At 37.2% G+C, this 12382-nt stretch overlaps 1 protein-coding gene across 4 annotated transcripts in view; it reads right to left on the bottom strand.

Moving 5' to 3' along the window:
• The window catches only part of LOC127948916 (folliculin-interacting protein 2), a 34155-nt gene that overhangs the window by 20184 nt on the left and 1589 nt on the right, over window positions 1–12382 (bottom strand). Inside the window, exons 1-8 of one of the 4 annotated variants that reach the window (XM_052545761.1) lie at window positions 11805–12101; window positions 8569–8692; window positions 3625–3717; window positions 3409–3509; window positions 3251–3325; window positions 3105–3163; window positions 1425–1487; window positions 709–780 (exon numbers count right to left, since the gene is read on the bottom strand). In XM_052545761.1, the coding sequence (XP_052401721.1) occupies window positions 709–780; window positions 1425–1487; window positions 3105–3163; window positions 3251–3325; window positions 3409–3509; window positions 3625–3717; window positions 8569–8692; window positions 11805–11875 (658 nt within the window). In that variant the 5' untranslated portion in view covers window positions 11876–12101. Of the gene's footprint in view, window positions 1–708; window positions 781–1424; window positions 1488–3104; window positions 3164–3250; window positions 3326–3408; window positions 3510–3624; window positions 3718–8568; window positions 8693–9692; window positions 9957–11804; window positions 12102–12382 lie in introns of those variants that run through there. The other 3 variants (XM_052545763.1, XM_052545760.1, XM_052545762.1) reach the window with 3 other exon arrangements.

Here is a 12382-nt window from a genome sequence, read left to right as displayed (position 1 = left end):
TTATTTTGAAAATATCGGCATATCGAATATCGGCCAAAATCCAATATCGTGCATCCCTAGAAAATTTGGCTACAGTTGTCGTATTCCTCTTGTTGAAAAACAAGAGACCAAACAATGCAGTTGAGCTGAAGGCAACTGTTAAAGAAACCTGGGTTCCCTGACCACCTCAGCAGTGTCACAAACTGACTTCCATGCCATGCCGAATTGAGGCAGTAATTAAAAAAAGGAACCCCTGGCAAGTAATGAGTACATGTACAGTAAATTAATATACTTTCCAGAAGGCCAGAAATTCACTAATAATTATTTTTTATTGGTCTTATGAAGTATTCTAATTCGTTGAGATGGGTTTTTGTTAAATGTAAGCCAAAATCATCACAATTAAAATAACCAAAGACTTAAACTACTTCAGTCTATGTGCACTGAATTTATGTAAAACATGAGTTTCACAATTTGAGTTGAATTACTGAAATAAATGAACTTTTACATGACATTCTAATTTATTGAGATGCACCTGTATGCTCACCAAGGCTGCATGATTTCAGCATGTATTTGAAACAGAAATATTTATTATAAAATACAAATTATTTCTTACCCCAAACCTTTGAATGGTAAGGTATGCTCAAAGGGACCATTCACTTGCCATTCTCTGGACAATCTGAATATGTATTAAGTATGTCCTGACTTTATCCTTTATAAATGTGTGCATACCTGAGCGAGCGATGCCACTGTCTCCATCCTCACTGTGTCCTCTGCTTGGCATGTCCACTGGATTACTGTGGGCTAGAAAAAAGAGAATAATTACATCCTCACATTCAACCGCATTCTGAAAAATGTTAAGAAGTGTGTCTGCATTGCTTTGCATTGTGGATGATTTGATGAAGGTGTTGGGTTCCCAAGCCCATTTCAAAAGAGCATGCAGGTTAGTATCCCACAGAGACAGACAGACAGACAGACAGACACACACACACACACGCACACATCAAACACCTGCAAAAGTGTGCACCCATCTGAAAGCTTATAGTTAACTCCATAACCTAGAAACCTTGCATTCCCATCCGTAAAAATAATGCTGACCCACAATGACACTGACTCTGTTGACACTTAGTACTAACATCCATTTCGGTAAACCAATCACAAGTGTACAGAGCTAAATACAGATGTGAATAGGGTACAAAATATTTCACGATCCGATCACAGGATGCATATCAGTTGTAGGTGTAAATAACATTCTGTCTTAGCTGTTGTGACCGCATTGCCAGAGTATGTTAAAACCAGGTGCAAAACAGGACCGGAGGCAGGGGAAGTGCATTATGTGAGGGGCCTCAAACCAATTAATGGCTAAATAGTCAGAGCACACAGCATAAAAAAAATGTGTGCATGTGAGATCAACACATGCTCATGTGGCTTCAGCATTCCACACAAACCTGCAAAGAAAGACGCGCTCCGAGCCAGGCAGAGCAGAGGAGCACTAGGCACGCGGCAAACTCCTGAAAAGAGGAGTGGTATATGGCAAGGTTGAGAAACAGTATGTTCGGATGAAAGTCAGACAAAGACTTTAGAATATAAATGGATGAAAGCGTTGTTCGGGAAACCTGGTGAGCTACCATGCTGCCTACTTAGGCAACTGCTAACTAAGGCAGCATCCTGACCAAAATGGAAGCTCATTAGGGATCAGTTTGGAAAACGGCACGCTCACACTAACAAGTGTGCTGCAAGGATGACATATTTTGTCAATTTATAAATTGTGCACAATTTATTTATTTTTTTCTTTCTTGCATGTCATGTGCAGGGCTCATTGTGAAGTGACACATACTTTTTGTATGTGAATAAAACACATGCACTGTTTCTATGTGTATTTATGCTTTGATTTGAAAAAAGGCTGACACAGAAGAGCGTAGGCAGCTGAGTGATATGATGATATGGAGAGAAAAGGAGGAGACTGTTGACAAAGGAATTGTTGAAAAAAGTAGTTATTTTTGTTTTATTCACGTACAAAAAGTATTCTCGTCACTTCATAACATTAAGGTTGAACCACTGATGGCAGATGAACTATTCTGTCCATGCTTTTTATACTTTTCTGGACCTTTACAGTATTATTTACTTGACAGTCTATGGGACAGTCTCAAGCCTCCCAACTTTAGTCCAAGCTATCTTAGGTAAATTTAGATTTCAAATTAAATATTGATTTTAAAACTGTTGAAATTATTTACTGTAAGGAAAGTACTTTATAAACAATGGCAATTACGTATCCACTGACAAAGTAAGAGATTACTGCTCATTTTAGGTAATTTAATCAGTACACCAAACAGGAAAAGTCATCTACTTACTAGTCTGCTTTCACAGCCTCACTGTTTTTATAATCACACTCCTGCAAACTATTCTCAATCTAACTCAATCTTTCAGGATTTTTTTTTTTTTTTTAAATACAGACTGAAAGAGTTGTTTAGCGTTTCACTTCTGCCGATTACATTTAAAAGCATAGTTCACCCAAAAATGAATAAAAATCACCCTATAATTTCCAAGCTCTATAATGGCACTGATCCAGATTTTAAAGCAAAATAAAGTGCGTCCATCCATCATAAAAAATGCTCGACATGGCTCTGGTGGGTTAAGGGGCCTTCTGAAGTGATTTGATGCATTTTTGAAAGAAAAATATCAATTTTTATAACTTTATAAACTGTAACCTCTAGCTTCCACTAACTGTCGTTTATGTGTTCAGAGAGTGGCGTTCCAGCGGATGATTTTGGCTTGTCGCTAATAATTCATGGACATTTCTTCTTTAAATCATAGGTGATATAGTTTTTCAAAAAAGTATTCTGCTGGTAAACAATTTTTTAATAATACAAGTTTAAATAATGCGGGTTAGTGGCATTATTAGGCTTGGTACAGTGTATTCTGGGACTGTTTGGGGACTTTGTAAAAGGTACATGAAATCCTCCCTTAAAACAGCAGTAAGACACCTGCCTTTAGAACAGCCTTAAGTGGCAGGAGTGAAGCTAGGATCCCTTAAAATGTACAGCGGGCACTCAGCAGGTCATTAGGTTTTGGAAAAGGGAGTGGAAAAATGACAAAGGAGGAAGAAGTGTTTGTACATAATATCTTACCTATGCTGCTGGTGTGACTAGGAAAGGTTTGGCTCATTGATTCATAACTGTCTTGCAGCCTGTACAAAATAAAATGGAGACAATGAGAGATAGAGAGCAGGCTCATGTAGCAGCAGATTGCAGATTAGAGGAAACATGACACATACGTATTTGTACTTCCAGAGGTGCTGCTTCCAAACCGAGTAGAAAAAACCTTACTAACCATCAGCTGTGGTGGAGACCTGTCACATACAGAGCAACATTGTTAGCACAAATACATCACTAAGGTCCTGATTCCTGCTAAATATATTACATTTGCACTCACCGAATGTGGTGAATTTTAAGAGTTGAGCCCTTATAACTCATGGAAACAGAGCCAAACATCATTTCTCCAAGCATATTCACATCCGAAGCCGGTCTGGTATACTAAACACAAATCAAAAGTGAAAAAAAAAGTGTTCTAATTACCCATAAACACACAGTGTATGCTTTAACATATTTTTGGATGATAAAGCTCCATGATAGCGGCTAAAACACAAACCTGATATGTAGGAGGCTTATCTTTCTCGCTTGCTTGGCTGCCGATATGGCAAGCACCACTCCGGTTGGGGGGAGTTTTGGTTTCATCAGCAGTCTATGAGATAAAAGATTCTTCCAGGTCATTACAGAATCAATTAGATTATAAAACCCATTTGATTGAATTAAATGTTTACCATTTACCCATATTTAAAAACTAATGTTAGCTGTTGTTCAAAAGTTTGAGGTCAGCAAGAATATTTTTTTCTTAGAAATTAATACATTGATTCAGCAAGAATGCATTCGGTGTATAAAAGTGGTTTGCAACAGCAATATTCCACCATAAGACACATTTCAATAGAACAGTGGTTTTCAACCTGTGGTAGGGGGCCGCGGTGGTATTGTAGGTGGGCCGCCAATTATTTTCTGTTTATTTCCAGTCCATTCTAGGGCTGTGCGATTAAAAGAAAACGTCCTAAAATCACAATTTGAGCGTGCGCATATGCCTAACTCCAGGTTCACACACTGTCTGTGATGCGCCTTTTTTCTGAGCCAATGTTGACGGATCAGAGCGTTCTCACTGCGGTAAAAGGCTAGAAATAAAAACGTGCGAAAATAATTCATGTCTAACACATGAGCATAGAGTGAATTTGTTAGTGAACAGGATACAGTTTAAGTGAGAAGAGACACGTTTTAAGTGTGCAAAGCAGCGTGTATCTGAGCAAGCACGACCGGTTTTGTGACGAAGCAAAGGAAATCTGCTGCGAACAGAGAGATTCGCACTCGTGCATTATTTTAATGTGCTTTCGCGTTATATTTATGCGCTCTCACTGCTGACCGCATACACATACTACACACTGCAAACACCTGAGGCACCGCTACAATTAATGAGCTCTATGAACAATACATGGCAAAAAAGAAAAAAAAGTCCCTGTATACAGGTTTTTAAAAAAATTTTTTTTTTTTGCCACAAGTCTATACATTTTTTTTTTACATCTTCACTATAGTGATAATTTTGACTTATGTCTGTTCTAGAGATGTTACAACTTTTTGATAAAGCTCTGATTGGTTTTCTTTTGGAAATATGTTTCAAATTAATCCTGAATGCATTTATGACTGTAAAAGCACAATTGCAAAATTGATCAAAAAAATTGTGATAGTTTTTTTTTTTTTTTTTTCCATATCGCACAGCCCTAGTTTATTCAATAAATATAGTTTAAAATCTAGCTTCTGAGTACTAAGTTATTAACCCAACAATAGCGGGGTCAGTTAATTTTTTTGAAGTGGGCCGCGCAAACATATGTGTTTGGTTGTGTGGGCCGCGAGTTGAAAAAGGTTGGGAACCACTGCAATAGAAATACGCACGAGCACACACACACACAGTTATTCTGTCTCTTTCTCTGTGACAAAAGCTGAAGAGCTGAATAAACAGACCAATCATGTGACAACTTACTGACAATAAATCACACTCTGTTCAGAGAGAGCCAGAGACATTTAATAACAACAGTCTAGAATGGAGGAGTATAGATGGGTTGACATAATGTTCAGCTTTGATTTTATATTTCTACAGTGAAAATATAGTGTTCATATTGTGAAGAAAACAGTTTCCACAAGAAGGGTAAATGATTTTGCCAAAATGTAATGACTTGTTTTTGACCATTTTCCTTCACATGTGAACTGAGAACCATTCTCTTTGTTAATAGCCTTTTTGCTAAATCTTGTGACACTATCATAAAATAAGCTGTGCAGAAACCATTAAAGGCAAACCGTTGTGATCGCAGACATAAAAAAACTTCAGCTGAACATTCCTAATGATGGCATTCTTCAGAAGGGCAGGCAGAGCTTCAGGTGCTACACAGTCAGAAACAATTCAAGGTTTTCCTTAATGTAATCTTATTATAGGTTCTTATTATAGAATTCGTCCTATGTCCTTATTACCTCACTATGACTGAATTGCTGTCTGATTTCTGTTTGAAAGTCTGACTTCTTAAAGAAAATTCGAAAGACATGTCCCCCTTAAAACACTGTTAACGTGAAAAGTGTATATACATTAGAGGTTGCACGACTACTGATTTCTACTAGTCTAGATTTTCAACTAACTAGATTTTTTATTTTAAAAATACTTGAGTTACTATACTACTTGTGGTTCATGCTACTGTAATTGAAAAGACATTAAATCTTTTTTTTATTATCAATAAACACTTATTAATTCATAGCCGTATGCAACAATTACATATGTAAATTGTCAAAACTTTATAATTATGACATCACATATTTAAATTTTCATGTAACAGCCAGTATTTGTATCTGTATTTGTGTCTGTAACAATCACAACATTTTTCGTATATGCATTCGGATACAACGTTGATAAGACCGTTATCTTTTTTTAAGTATGTCGTGTTAAACTAAAATAATTATTAATTTCTAAAATAACATTTATCATGCAAGCAGAGAGATGTCATGACAAACGTTTAGTGATCATTTGAACACGACTGGATCAATACAATGCGCACATTTTCATTACGCAGAACTCTTTAAGCGAGTCTTAATGTTTAGTGAACTTCACTAAACAAATGTATGTGTGCTGCGCAAACCAGCAAGAGATAAAGATGCAAACACTTAGGACAAGTAGAAAAGTAGAAAATGTATCCGTATTGAAGCTGATTATTAGCCTGCTAGAACTGGTTTGGTTTTTGAGAGACTGACACACAACGTGGCTGTTTGATTGGTGAGTGCGCTGTGCTTAATCCATTCATTCATGTCATATCATAGCCTAAGGTTTAAATCATTGCCTTTTAAACATATACAAATAATAGAACATGTATGATGTATTATTATAGGTGATATTACTCTTGCAAAGCTCTGATTTCTGAGAGATGCACGGAGAGACAACAGCAATGCTGTGTTTGATTTGCACTCTTTTCATTCATAAAGTTTACCTTCATTCACTTCACACTCGTGACTTTAGAGGTCTGTGTACAATATTGCGCTGATCCCATGACTCAACTGTTACCTAGAAAACTCTGGACTGTGCCAGCTTCAGCAGAGTATTCAGGCAGAATTATTCTGAATATATTTGTCTGTTATTCATTTTTGAAGCCATTATCCGTGTCATTCCGAATAAGGAATTCGGCTTCAGGCACACCCCTAATTATAACATTACATATTTTAATTTTACATGCAACATAGATAAAGTCATAGAAAGTAACAGCTACACGCAATTTTGTAATCCTAAAATTCATGTCGTACTTGCAAACTCTTTGTACGCATTATGGTTAATGCATGCTCGAGTAGTTGATTGTTTCCGACAGCGCCGACAAGTGGTTGAAGTAGTCGATCACCCGACTACGCAAGCCCTGATATACATACATACATATATACTAGGGATGCACCGAAATTTCGGCCACCGAAAATTTTCGGCCGAAAATGGCCTTTTCGGTTTTCGGCCGATATACTTTTATCACCGAAACAACACGGCCGAAATGTTGTGATGAGGCAAACAGAAACCGCGACCTGCACGTGCACCTGCATAGCAAAGACCACGAGCTCCCCGCGACATTCACTTAACACCGGTGAAAACATTCTCTCTCTTCTTACTCCTTTATTCGCAGCACTAAAACGTCTCCTAACAAAGAGATTAAGACGGACCACGAAGTAAAAACAAATAAAAGTACAGTCTTATAGAGTCTGTTAGCACACGTCTCACTGAGATCTTTTTGGATCCTCTGCACTTCATCGCGAATGTGCTTGATCCGGGTTATAAAGACCATTACTTGTATGCGGAAATAAGGCAGCGCGCACGAGAAATGATCCAGGCCGCGCTGGATGCGGAGAACCCGCGTGGAGACGGAGAAGCGCCAAGCGCAGGAGACAGATCAGAGCGCAGAAAAGACTCGTCTCTGCACCAGATGAGTGGCATGCACCCTCGTTGTCTGATATGTTCAGTGAAATTCTGCAGGAAAGTGCCTCAAATAATAATAATACGTTGGCTATTTTGTTCTTAGGCTACTATATATACACATATATACACATACACACACACACAAACATATGTACATACATAATTTCAGATTGTACCCATATTTATGCTAGATTTCTGCTTTAATTTGATAAAAATGTTTATTTATGCCCTGGCCCTATTTAAATACACTCTCAAATATTTCTCAAATGTCAGGCAGATGACAAGCTCAACTGCTCAACAGCTAGATGGTTAACTGTCTGAAGTCCCCATCCCCAGAAGTGACAACCCTCTTGCCTATACTGGAGAAGTGATGCACTTTCTAGTCCTACAGAGAACAATTTCAAATGCACTTCACCTAAATGCACTTTGTTTTTATGAGAGAACTGTTCATTTTAAAACCTTTCTGCAGGCCAGTAGGCCTGTACATTATTATTAAATATACACATGAGTGGGATACATTTTTGGTTTGAATTTTATTTTATACTGTGCATTGTTGCAATATGCTTAATAAATATTTGCATCATTTGTAATTATGTATTTTATGTTTTTTTTTTTTAAATAAGTTATGTAATTGTAATTATCTTTGAAACTTTATTAATTTATGCAATTGCAATGTCTTAATTTTAGTAAAGTTAGTACACGGTCATAGCAATAAATGCAATGGTACTAATAATTGCCATAATTTCTTTCGGTGTTTCGGTTTCGGTTTTCGGCCTTGGTTTTCTCTTTTTCGGTTTTCGGTATCGGCCAAGAATTTTCATTTCGGTGCATCCCTAATATATACACACACACTTCATACACACTATCATAAGTGAATAAGTCAGTAAACAGTACCAATCCAAGATACAACCCACACACACGAGTGTTAAACGCTTTGACCCAGTTAGCTGAGCAGTCACACCTGTCATGAGATCCAAGCAAGCTGGATTACAGAGCATGTGACTCCTCCCAAAACAGTGCTCATAGACACCCCCCCCCCCCCCCCCACACACACCATTAGCAACTTACCAGCTCGGATGCGTCCAGTTTATGTATTGCTTTGGAGTCAAAGAGAACCTGGCGCCCTCTTCTCTCACAGTCTTGATACACGATCAATCTGATCTGAGCAAGATCAAACTCAGCAGATGCCCAACTAAAAGAGAGAGAAACACAGATCACGGTGATCAAAACATTCAGAAAGAGGAAATAAAAGTTCCAATTCTATGACGAAAAAAAATAAAATCTACTTCAATTTCTTGAAACATTCCGTCAGTATTTATTCACCCACATGCTGTTCCAGTGAATATTCAGTTTAAGTACATCTTACACTACCATTCAGGTTTGGGGGTTATAAGATTTTTTAAATGATTTTGAAAGGTTCCACTTAAAATAAAAAAAAGACACATTTTATATATTTTAAAATGTAATTTATTCCAGTGATGGCAAAGCTGAACTTTTAGCAGTCTTTAATCTAGTCTTCAGTGTAACATGATCTTTCAGAAATCATTCTGATTTGCTTTTCTCTCATTTTCTGCTCAAATAACTTTTCCTATTATTATCAATGTTGCTGCCTAATAAGTTTGTGGAAACTGTGATACATGTGTTCTGGATTCTATGATTAATAGAAAGTTTAGAACAAAAGCTTTCATTTGAAATAGAAATTTTGTGTTATAGTCTTTATCATCCCTTTTCGTCAATTTAATCCATCATTGCTAGAAAAAAAAAGTGTTGATTTATTTTCTTTCCTTTTCTTACTGACCCCAGACGTTTGAATGATATTTTACATTTAGTTTTTTTCCTCACACAAAAATATCGTATGGCTTCGGAACACTTGGAATATAGCACATGACTCCTTTGGACTATATTTATAGTGCTATATCTGTCATTTCTGAGCTTGGCACTCCCTGCTCATCATTCACTGACATGGCATGTAAAAGAGAAGCATGAAGATTCTTCAAAATGTCTTTTTTTGCAGTACAGAATAAACATTTGGAAGGACACGAGCATGAGTAAAGAATGCCAACTTTCATTTTTGGGTGAACTGTTCCTTTAATCAAACCCCCAAAATGGCAGGAACGTTCAATAAAGCCATACACATATAATTGCACCATAGGCAAAAATACATTTTCTTGTCACAAATAGACATACCCTACCTGCTTTCCATGCTGATGTATGATAAAGTGATCAGACACTCATTTCTAGCCTCCAAGCACTACATATACATCCAAAATAGGTATGAATAACAATCACAAGATTCCCGAAACTGGCCAAGAGAGCAGCAGAAGGCACGGAAAGTGGACCATTTACACATTTGCATGTTTCCTCTATTAAACATCAGACGATCACTATAATCTAACAACAGAAAACCCAGGCACACAGTCTCCATCTCCGCTTGTCCAAGCTCTGAGTGCACAAGTCACACAAAACCACACACACACACACACACACACACACACACACACACAGTGTCGGCAGCGCCCCTTCTCTATGACTGCATAGATGATGCAGTGTGTTTGTTAAATCGGTGTCCATGTGTGAGTTAGCAATCATTATGCGTCTTTTTGCAGTGATTGTATGGACTTTGTATATGGCCTGCTTAGTGTTAATGTGAGAATTTTTGTGTGTTAGAGGATAGCTGATGTTGATCAGTCTTTTCTAACACAGCTGTTGAACAATACACTGCTATGCACAGGGTCTCTTTATCCTTTACACACACACTTACACACATTGAGAGCACAAGCTCTCTTTATCCTCTTCTACTGAGACTTTGCATTAGTGTGTGTGTGTGTGTGTGTGTGTGTGTGTCTGTATATAAGAGAGACCGCGGGATGGAGGGAACGAGTGAGAAAAACACTTTCTTGGGGTGGTACTGCCACTACACATTGACAAACGAACCGACGCTAGATATTTTATACTAAAATAATCCTACATCCTAAACCTCACAGAACCCACTTACGTTATTAGAGTTGTCAATTATAAACCTATGAAAACCAGTTCAAATATCTTCACAGACCAGTTTCAAGAAAGTTTTAGTATATTTGAGGACTTTTTCAAGCATTTGACCCTCATATGTGAAGCCAAACCTCACACACAAACATTTAACTAATAATAGTGATCCAGTTTTAAAAAGCAAAGAACAATGACTCATAAATAATAAATTAGCCTTTATGAGACATCCTTTTGGGGATTTTCCCGATACTTCAGGTCACATGAAGAGCAACCGCTGTGTCATATGATCACTGTGGTACACATACACACACTGACTGACAGATAGAACCATTTCAGATGGGCTGACTGAAATCTGTCAACACTCATTCACAAATTTTATATATCCACCATTCCTTGCGTGTTTGATGATTGGACGTATTTTGACTAATTTGATCATCCATTTACTGTAGAAGTGTAGAAAAATGCTAGTGGGTTCTTAACTCATTTAGTTTTTTTATATTATTGCTCCCTCCAAAAATCAATCAGTGTAGAACCCCCCCCCCCAACCACCCATGCAAAGGTCACACATCAGGCAGTTTCAGCAGCAGTTGACGAAAGCAGGAAAAGAAACAATGTAGATTTTTTTTTTATATAACTTACATGGTTTATACCAATATATATATGCTAAACATTTTCTAGCATGTTCTTGTCAACATTACTGCTTCAAGATCAAGCATAAATGAAGGACCTATACAGCACAGAAACTGCATCTGAAGTAGCATATTTACCACAAAAAATATCAATTTATTGTTTAAGTTGGCATAAGAAATATAAATAAATAAAATAAAAGCTGAAATAAAGTTCAAAAATAGATTAAAGAAATGTATGTTTTGTTTTAAAATGTATATAAATTATAAATATAGATATAACAATTCTAAATTAGATTTTATGAATATACCTTATGAAAATAATATTTTAAAAAAAATTGTAATAATATTTTTATTTAAAAAAATATGCATTCAATTAAAAACTATTTTATATATATATGTATGTACTTGATTTAAGGCTGCTCTGATGCTGCTTTATCTAGACAGAAGCGACACCACATCATAACTCTGGATAGTAGCTAAGGTGGTTCGGAGCTGCATATTGTAGTACATATTTTTGTTCATTTTTAATACAGAAGATGAAAAGGTCACAGAGTCTGCTAAAAGCAGCCTTGACTCTTAATACTTGGAGCAGATTCATTTCATAAGCTAAGTAAAAGGATCCTGTATTTGTAAAGAGGCCCAAAAAGTGCATGTGTGCCCACGTGCGCACACACACACTCAGTGTACCTGTTCCATGAAGCATCCTCTGGAACGAACAGCCACCTTGCAGTGTTTTTCTTGCGACTCTTAATCTTCATCTTCAAAGATATTCCTCTCGGTACGCTACAGAGAGTGTGTGTGTATGCATACGTGGAGACATACACTCATACGGCTTCTCTAAAAATGAAGTAAGCTTTCCAAATCAAACTACATGTATGAAATCAAAAGAGGATAAAACAGAATGATGGGGAGATTCAGATGAGGAGACAGAAGAGAAAGAGAGAGATTTTTGAGTAGCATGTGTTCAAAGACTGAGGGCTTTCTACTTCTATCTATCTGATGACTGACTGAATACAGCTCAAATGTCACATGACACACACACACACTCTCTCTCTCTCTCACACAAAGCATGTGATCCAAACAGTCATAGGACACTCAATGGCTAAAGTAGCATGCCTCAGCAAACAAATTAACATATTTCCCCTACGAACACTAAGCATGCATGTTGCAACAAATAAACAGACAATCATATGCTTCCCTTACCCCCCCGCCCCCCCCCCCCCCCCCCCAAAAAAAAGTTGTAAAGGTTCACTGTAGAATAATTC

Source organism: Carassius gibelio, chromosome B1 (genome assembly GCF_023724105.1).
Source record: "Carassius gibelio isolate Cgi1373 ecotype wild population from Czech Republic chromosome B1, carGib1.2-hapl.c, whole genome shotgun sequence".
Taxonomy (NCBI): Eukaryota; Metazoa; Chordata; class Actinopteri; order Cypriniformes; family Cyprinidae; genus Carassius; species Carassius gibelio.
This window is presented reverse-complemented; position numbering and strand designations above follow the sequence as displayed.